Genomic DNA, 9,982 nt, shown 5'->3' with positions numbered 1-9,982 from the left:
TAGTAATTGCTATGAAATGGAATAGGGGTAGGATTAAATAAGTTCTGCTACTTCCTACTCCTTTTTGGACATGTTGTAAAGAGAAACTGGAAGTTGTGACGTATCATGTTCCAAGTGGAAGCATGTTCAAAATAAACTGAAACGATGAACCATTAATTCTATCAAAATATCTGATTGTGTGAGCAAATATAATCACTGCAATGTAGACTGCCATACTATTCGATGGCAGGTATTTGATCTAAGTAAATGTGAACCTGTTAAAATATCATGTTATTGTTTGTATTTTTGTTTTTTTAAAACTTAATAGGCATGGTATCATATTTGATATATTTAATGTTCACCACCACACATAAAACAAACCAACAAAAGTCTGCAATGTCTCCAATTCAGTGTAAAAAACAACAACAATAAAAAGTTAATAATATTGTTTGTCGTATGTATTTAAATATGTAAAAAACATAATCAAGAATTTCAAATATTAGTTAACGTATGTTAGAAATACTGTTGTTAGCTGCGATAAAATGTTATTACATTATAATTGTCATGTCCATTTTTTTCTGCTTAAAATGTATAGTGTCAATATTGCGATATAATATTAATTCATTATTGTAAATCATAGTTGGGATGGCTCCAGCATCCCTGCGACCCTGAAAGAAACAAGCAGTAGAAAATGGATAGATGGGTGGATGATAAAATTTTAATAATTTGTTTGAATAGTTGATTACAAATTTTTACATTAAAATAAACATTTAAAGTAACATTTTAATTAGAAGTTAAAATTTTGTCAAAATATTTTATCTGTTATAATTATAATGTGTATGTATTAATCGGTCTAAAATGCTGGATAATACATCATCATTGAAGTACAGAATTTATAGAGGTGGCCTTTGTTTTACACATTTTTGGTTGACAAAGAAACTTACTTTATTCAATGTATTACTATGTACAGTATCATAATTGCAATATATATTATTTTCTTCTGGTTAAAATATTGAATATTAGATCATAACATGGAATCTATATACCGTTATAGACAAAAAAAAAGTATCTTTAAAAGGTATGCTGGCAGAAAAGTACTCAAGCAATTTATTCAATGGGATGCAAGGACAATACAATAACATAGCTGATCACGGATGCACTTTTTAGTCCATCTCAATGGGCATTACTGTACACCTTAATGTACTATACAGTATATGAAGTACACTTGTAATGCCTTTGCAAGCGACAGTTGCTCTTATCAATATATGCAACCATCCAGGAGGCCCAGAGCAGTCCGTGCGTGTGTATGCGTGTGTATTTGTGTGTGTGTAATATTAAGCACACTGGGTGGATCCAGTGACTGCTAAGTATGATAATAGAGACTGCCAGTTGAGCACACACAGAGAAAGGTGAAGACTGGTCCTGCAACCTTTTTTTTTTACAAGATAACTTGTGGGATGCATTTAAACACACACATTCATATTTTCCATTGTATGAATATTCATGCAATTTATTTACTCAGTGTGTGCAATGTGGCTTTGTGGTTACCACTTCAGTCCTACTGTTTAAATCCTGTTCCACAATTATTTAGACATCTAATACTGTACATTGGTTTGAATGTTTTGTTTTGTTTCACAATGTGCCCTGTGATTGACTGGGAGCCTCCAACTTTTGCATCATTATTAAAGCTACTTTAAAGGCCTACTGAAATTAGATTTTCCTATTTAAACGGGAATAGTAGGTCCAATCTATGTGTCGTACTTGATAATTTCGCGATATTGCCATATTTTTGCTGAAAGGATTTAGTAGAGAATATCGACGATAAAGTTAGCAACTTTTGGTTGCTAATAAAAAAAGCCTTGCCTGTACCGGAAGTCGCAGACGATGTGCACGTGATGTCACTGGTTGTAGAGCTCCTCACAGCCGCACATTGTTTACAATCATGGCCACCAGCAGCTAGATCGATTCAGACCCAGAAAGCGACAATTTCCCCATTAATTTGAGCGAGGATGAAAGATTTGTGGATGAGGATAGTGAGAGTGAAGGACTAGAAGAAGAAAAAAAAGACAAGGGCAGTGGGAGCGATTCAGATGTTATTAGACACATTTACTAGGATAATTCTAGAAAATCCCATATCTGCTTAATGTGTTACTAGTGTTTTAGTGAGATTATATAGTCATACCTGAAAGTCGGAGGGGTGTGGTGACCGCCAGTGTCTCTGAGGGAAGCCACGGAGGAGCCAAGAGAGTCGCAGCTGCCTTTTTGACAGCTACAGGAGGAACAACACAAGCTCCGCTCATGTCTACGGTAAGAGCCGAATTATTACCACAATTTTCTCACTGAAACCTGCCGGTTGACATGTGGTAGAGAACCATGTTCGCTTGACCGCTCTGTTCCATATTAAAGCTTCACCGTCATCTTTAGGGAATGTGAACAAAGAAACACCGGCTGTGTTTGTTTTGCTACAGCCGGCCGCAATACACCGCTTTCCACCAACATTTTTCTTTTTTGTAGTCTCCATTATTAATTGAACAAATTGCAAAATATTCAGCAACACAGATGTCCAGAATACTGTGTAATTATGCGATTAATGCAGACTACTTTTAGCCTTGATCAGTGCTGGAAGAACATGTGCGCTACAACCGGTGACGCCGCGCGCACGCATCATCATTCCGCGACGTTTTCAACAGGATACTTTGCGGGAAATTTAGAATTGCAATTTAGTAAACTAAACCGGCCGTATTGGCATGTGTTGCAATGTTAAGATTTCAGCATTGATATATAAACTATCACAGTGGTTCTCAAATGGGTGTACGTGTACCCCTGGGGGTACTTGAAGGTATGTCAAGGGGTACGTGATATTTTTTTTTAATATTCTATAAATAGCAACAATTTAAAAATCCTTTATAAATATATTTATTTAGTATTACTTCAACAAAATATTAATGTAAGTTCATAAACTGTGAAAAGAAATACAACAATGTAATATTCAGTGTTGACAGCTAGATTTTTTGTGGACATGTTCCATAAATATTGATTGATTTCTTTTTTTGTGAAGAAATGTTAAGAATTAAGTTCATGAATCCAGATGGATCTCTTTTACAATCCTCTAAGAGGGCACTTTAAGTTGATGATTACTTCTATGTGTAGAAATATTTATTTATAATTGAATCACTTGTTTATTTTTCAACAAGTTTTTAGTTACTTTTATATCTTTTTTTAAACAATTTAATAATCCAGAAACTGATGACATAGTGCTGTATTTTACTTCCTTATCTCTTTTTTTCAGCCAAAAATGCTTTGCTCTGATTAGGGGATACTTGAATTAAAAAAATGTTCACGGGGGTACATCACTGAAAAAAGGTTGAGAACCACTGAACTATCAGACTGCGTGGTCGGTAGTAGTGGGTTTCAGTAGGCCTTTAACATCATGAATGGCATCTTTTTCTGGTATTTCGTGAACATGTGTCATCTGAATTGAGGTATAACGTTCACTGAATATTATAAAAACACACAAAAGTAAATATTGCACAGCTACTCATTGCCAGACTATGCTTTGTTGTTGGTCCTGCCTGGGCGGTATTCCCTTCGTCTGCGCATGCGCCTGCCTCTCATTGGGTAGTTCCAGCTGGCTCACCTGTGCTAGCGTCATTAGCCACATTAGCAACGACATTTTCGCCATCTTACCACGACAGGTGCGTCCCAAATTACCCTTTTTCGACAGTCTACTAGAAACGAGTGGTTATGATGAGTAAAGTCAACATTTTTAACCCCACCCATTAGGACGTAGATGTGCTTGGTCATTGTGGCTGCGTCATCGCGTCCGTGGAAACCTGCAAGCCACTCCCTCCCTCCTTGAGGAGGGAAACACGCCAACTAATGACCTGGCTTCTCACTAAAGATGCCGACGACACATCTTCCAAACATGTCTACCCTCAGGTAGGAAACCTCTATAATGACATTCTTTGCACATTTGTTTTTTCAACGTAATATCCCGCTTTTAAAGATAAACAACACCTCAATTTTTTTGTTATGCTACTGCTCAGCTAGACTCACATAACTATAAATATTACACTCCATTGCCGTCTATAACACTCTTTTAATCATTTCCATTTTCAGTGCTAACCTAAATATTTTTTTATACGTATACATATACTTTATGTCAAGTTGGCATTGTTTTTGTGTTGACAAAAAGTATGCTAGTACTATGTCAAATAAAATTATTTAAAAAAAAAATACGTTCACGTTGAGTCAAGTTGTAAGAGTTAAGTTAAATGCTATTTTCCTTTCTATTGTAATTGGGCATGCATGAATTCAATAATCACTGGGCAATCCTAAAATAAATGGAATTGTCAGCCTTATACGCTCACTGTCCTGGAAGTTTAGTTTTTTAGTAGGGGTGTAACGATTAGTTTTGACAATGATTCGATTCCATTCAGAACATATGGTTGACAAAACGATTCAGGGACGATATTGTTGTTTTTTTTAGAACAATACAATCCGAAACAATTCAGTAAGTTAAAATCGATTCAGTAACTTTTTCGAAAACAAAATTCAACCAGTGTTCAGTTCAGTTTCAGTTTATTTCGAACATGCATACGATACAGTGTAGTGCAGGGGTAGGGAACCTATTGCTCTAGAACCGGATGTGGCTCTTTTGATGACTGCATCTGGCTCTCAGATAAATCTTAGCTGACATTACTTAACACGATAAGTAATGAATAATTCCGCTTGTAATCAGTGTTAAAAATAACGTTCAAAATATAAAACATTCTCATGCATTTTAATCCATCCATCTGTTTTCTACTGCACTTGTTCAACAAGTATTTTATTTATTATTTGTTCTGCTTCAAAATAACAATGTTATTAAAAAGAATGAGAGACTTAATATACTCGCAAAATATTGGTCTTACTTAAAAATGCACGCATTTATTTAGTTGTATTCAGTGTTAAAAAAAAATATTATATGGCTCTCACGGAAATATATTTTAAAATATTTGGCTTTCATGGCTCTCTCAGCCAAAAAGGTTCCCGACCTCTGGTGTAGTGCGTCACAATTCCAGTTGTTTCATTACAGCATGTCCGAAAATGAGTAGGAAGAAGCAGAGGTCATTTAATCCTACCCCTTTTCATATCATAGCGATTTTATCCAATTTCCTTGTTCTCTCTAACAGAACAGTGAACAAATGAATAATATACCATAGTAAGCAAATACATATTAAATACATAAATAATCTAATAAAAGGAAAGAAAGGGTTCAAGCTGTCTGTCATAATTCTTGTTCTGTGTACTTTGTGAACAAGAATTATGATGAACATCTTGACTTTTGTGTGACTTTTCTGCTCACATTCTCAACATTCAAGCAATTTTCAATAAAAGTACAGTAACCAACATTTTCACAGTATAAGAGCCTCCATCCATCTCTTGTTAGGGCCTGAGCAGCAGAGCTATTTATTTGTTTATGATTAAAATACTTTTCCTTGGGGTGCCAGTTGTTGTGTTGTGGCTTCATAGTGTTGTGTTATGCAAGTTGGTCTGTTGCTGTAACAAGATCCACTGTCACATCCCTTGTGTCGGTTGCTTCCTTTGTGGCTTAAAGATGTGTTGCGGGCCTGCGGCTTTATACTATTGTATTGTATCGTTTTTCTCTTTTGTGGCTTTACAATTGTGCTGTAGCTGAAAGTTTTTGTGTTTTCATTTGTGATATTGTCTTGTGGGGTTTGGTTTTGTTGTGACATTTTTCAACCACCCTAAATACCCGCCATTTTTGTTTTGATGGGCAGTCATATTTGAATAACGATTAACATCCTTATCATTAAAAGTGCTAATTCATTTTATGTATTCATTTATTTCAGGCAATGACATAAAAAAAGTACATAATAGTATAAATTAATATAACGCAAAAGGTAATGTATAATATGTAAGCATGTTGATCCTGCTTGCCTGAAAGGGAGTGGGAAGAAGATAATTTATTTAATACCACCCCCAGTTCTTCATTCAGTGATTAATACATTGAGTTTCACTGTTATTCTGTTTAAGGATTATATTAAAAATGTTGTATCATGGTGGCATTGCCACATGTAACAATTATTATTACACTGTAACAATAATTTGTGTCAACAATGTAGGAAGAATGGACAATACCAACAATAGTAAGGGACAAAATACCAACAATGGTAATAGTCAACATAGCAATAATGGTAAAGAAACATTGAGCACATGTTCACACTTTGAGACAGAGTACAACAGCAAGTCAAATGAAAGACTCCCATCTCTATATTTGAACCAGACCCGATGTTTGTATACTAGTTTAAATCGATTAATAGTTTGGCATTGCTTGTGTTGTAAATCTAGTTTGTTCCATAGTTTTATTCCGCATACAGACACACAAAAACGTTTACGTGTGGTTTGAGCTCTCGGCAATGAGAAATGTAAAAAACCTCAAGTTTTGAGCCTACACTCGTGTTATAAAAAAACGTTGTAGATTAGGCGGCAATAATTTGTTAAATGCTTTGTATAAGATTATTGATTTATTATATTTAACAAGATCATCAAATTTGAGCAACTTTGATTGCATAAACAGATTATGAGTATGTTCTAAAAAACAACATTGTGATTGATCCGCACTACTCTTTTCTGTAACATGATCAGAGGATTAATTATGTTGTGGTAAGTATTCCCCCACACTTCAACACAATATGTAAGGTATGGCAGTACCAAGGTGAGGTATAAAATATGCAGTGCATTTTCATTAAGGTATAGTTTTGCTTTGTTTATAAATGAAAGACTTTTGGAGATTTTTGTTTTAATTTGTCTGACATTATTACTCTGAAGATTACTATAAAATCTTCATATGTAGTCAGTCTGCCGTTTTTAAATCCAATATTTCCTTCTTCTAGTATCAATGACGGACACAGATCGATGTATTTGAAACTAAGGAAAATTAATTGATATATCGATTAATCTTTACACCACTATATTTTAGTTATATACAGGTGAAACTTAAAACATTTTAATATTGTGCAAAGCCTGATTTATTCCAGCAATTTAAATTATAAGGTGAAGTTATTAAGACATAGGGTCATAACATGCAACTGAAGATATTTAAAGTTTTCTTTTGACATAATTTTGATGATTACGGTTTACAGCTTATGAAAACCTCAATTTAAACATCTCAGAAAATGTTGGGTTTTCAAAAACTGAAACCTGTGACAAATACAAATTCTAACAAATAAAGGCCTGACATATCTCACTTTACGTGTAATGAGTTCATATTTCATATCAAGTTCACATTTAAAGTTAAATTACTGAAATTAATGGATATTCAATTTTTATTTGTTATACCTGGACACTGCTTGTATTTTTTTCATTGCTTATGCTTTTAATAAGGCTTTTTGTAGAGGAAATGTGGATATAACGTGCATTTTTTTTATATATCTTCGCAAAATTGACACACTTTTTTTTTTCTCACCTTTTCATATGGACACTGTGGGATGTTTGGTGACCCGATGTGGTAAGTATCCATTATATATTTTTTTACCTAGAAAAAACATGTTTCAGACAAGGAGGGTAAAAAAATTTTCACTGAGGGCCGCATCACAGTTATGGCTGCCATCAGAGGGCCGTTTGTAACCGTAAATAATAAATAAATAAATACATGTTCAGGGATTCGCCTTATGATATGTTCATACAATTGCCTAAGCATTTGATTATTATATTTCTTACATACACTGTAAAAAAATAAACCAAAAATTGATTTTGCAATCTAAAAGGCAGCTCAGTCGCCACTATTTTATTGTGCAATTTATGGTGTGTGTGTTTTTGTTTTTTACAGCATATTACTGTAAATGGAAAAACGGTACTATATTTTTTTTACAGTAAAACTCTAGAAACTGAGCTCCAAGTGTTTTTTTTTTTTTTTAACTGTAAAATCTATTGTCATTTTTACACTGTGTAATTTGAGGAAAAACTTGCTTTGAAACTATAAGTCAAGCAGATATTAATTATTATCTTTATTTTAACTAAAACATGTTTGAACTTTATGATGGTATAATATTTTTTTCATTATTAGATAATATTAAAGGTTAAAATATCATGCATGCAATATATGTATTTTTTTGTCAAAACGGAAAGAACAAATACATTTCGTGAGAAAGGATAAAATACTTTTTATTTGAAGGCTTTTGCCCACCATGTCATCAAATGACATGGTGGGCCAGATCTGGCCCAGGGCCTTGAGTTTGCCTTTGTGTATTAGACCACTGGCACCATTTGTACACCATCTCTATGCATATTTTGATGTAACTGCCTCTTGGGCAGCACGATGGATGGATGGTGTGAATGTGAGTGTGAACGGTTGTCTATCTGTGTTGTCCATGTGATGAGGTGGCGACTTTTCCAGGGTGTACCCTGCCTTGCGCCCTTGTACAGCTGCGAGAGGTTCCAGCAACTGGCAACCCCACAGAGGACAACCGGTAGACAACATATGGATGGATGCCTCAGGCACTTTTTGTTTGATACACAAATTTAATGTGGTCATATTTAACAATATTTGACAGTGGAATTGGGTAGCAAAGCGCAGAGGAGTGGGAATATTATTAGGCAATTGAAACATTTTGGGGACACTGCTGTTTGCTTTCCAGCACTCACATTATGCAGCTTTTTTTTGAGAGGGGTGGGGTCCAGAATTACCCTGAGGCATATGGACGCAAAACATCTTTATCTTCTGTCAACACATGTTACAAGCAATGTGTTAACGTAGCCAGGAAATGGCGGGGATTCCCTTGCTCTAATAGGCTATTTATGTTTTGCCAGCTGCATATTCTTCATTTTACTAAAAGACTAAAGTAGAACCGTACAAAAATAGTAACTAACAGGTTTTTTTTTTTTTACCCCAGTCAACAAAGACATTTATTTTATTATTGTGATGATAGTCATAGCATGAATACATAAGATGAAACAATGCCAAAGTAAAATTGTCTTTGGTTATAATTAGATTTTTGGATGCATCGTAATTCGAACATGGGCGATTTAAAAAAGTAAACATCAATAATCGAATATTTTTTCATTGTCCATCCATCATCCATCCATCCATCATCTTCCGCTTATCCGAGGTCGGGTCGCGGGGGCAGCAGCCTAAGCAGGGAAGCCCAGACTTCCCTATCTCCAGCCACTTCGTCTAGCTCTTCCCGGGGGATCCCGAGGCGTTCCCAGGCCAGCCGGGGGACATAGTCTTCCCAACGTGTCCTGGGTCTTCCCCGTGGCCTCCTACCAGCTGGACGTGCCCTAAACACATCCCTAGGGAGGCGTTCGGGTGGCATCCTGACCAGATGCCCGAACCACTTCATCTGGCTCCTCTCGATGTGGAGGAGCAGCGGCTTTACGTTGAGCTCCTCCCGGATGGCAGAGCTTCTCACCCTATCTCTAAGGGAGAGCCCCGCCACCCGGCGGAGGAAACTCATTTCGGCCGCTTGTACCCGTGATCTTATCCTTTCGGTCATGACCCAAAGCTCATGACCATAGGTGAGGATGGGAACGTAGATCGACCGGTAAATTGAGAGCTTTGCCTTCCGGCTCAGCTCCTTCTTCACCACAACGGATCGATACAACGTCCGCATTACTGAAGACGCCGCACCGATCCGCCTGTCGATCTCACGATCCACTCTTCCCCCACTCGTGAACAAGACTCCTAGGTACTTGAACTCCTCCACTTGGGGCAGGGTCTCCTCCCCAACCCGGAGATGGCACTCCAACCTTTTCCGGGCGAGAACCATGGACTCGGACTTGGAGGTGCTGATTCTCATTCCGGTCGCTTCACACTCGGCTGCGAACCGATCCAGTGAGAGCTGAAGATCCCGGCCAGATGAAGCCATCAGGACTACATCATCTGCAAAAAGCAGAGACCTAATCCCGTGGCCACCAAACCGGAACCCCTCAACGCCTTGGCTGCGCCTAGAAATTCTGTCCATAAAAGTTATGAACAGAATCGGTGACAAAGGACAGC

At 36.6% G+C, this 9,982-nt stretch overlaps 1 protein-coding gene across 2 annotated transcripts in view; it reads left to right on the top strand.

Moving 5' to 3' along the window:
• Positions 1-3,529: 3,529 nt before the first annotated feature.
• The window catches only part of LOC133562090 (uncharacterized), a 45,996-nt gene continuing 39,543 nt past the window's right edge, over positions 3,530-9,982 (top strand). The window contains exons 1-2 of one of the 2 annotated variants that reach the window (XM_061915948.1): positions 3,530-3,674; positions 3,763-3,918. Coding sequence is in view for 1 of the 2 variants with exons in the window: in XM_061915945.1 (XP_061771929.1) it covers positions 7,459-7,492 (34 nt within the window). In the remaining variant the exon portion in view is untranslated. Of the gene's footprint in view, positions 3,675-3,762; positions 3,919-7,443; positions 7,493-9,982 lie in introns of those variants that run through there. The other variant, XM_061915945.1, reaches the window with a different exon arrangement.

Source organism: Nerophis ophidion, linkage group LG11 (genome assembly GCF_033978795.1).
Source record: "Nerophis ophidion isolate RoL-2023_Sa linkage group LG11, RoL_Noph_v1.0, whole genome shotgun sequence".
Classification (NCBI taxonomy): Eukaryota; Metazoa; Chordata; class Actinopteri; order Syngnathiformes; family Syngnathidae; genus Nerophis; species Nerophis ophidion.
The sequence above is the reverse complement of the archived record's forward strand: the minus strand, read 5'-3'. Positions and strand labels throughout refer to the sequence as shown.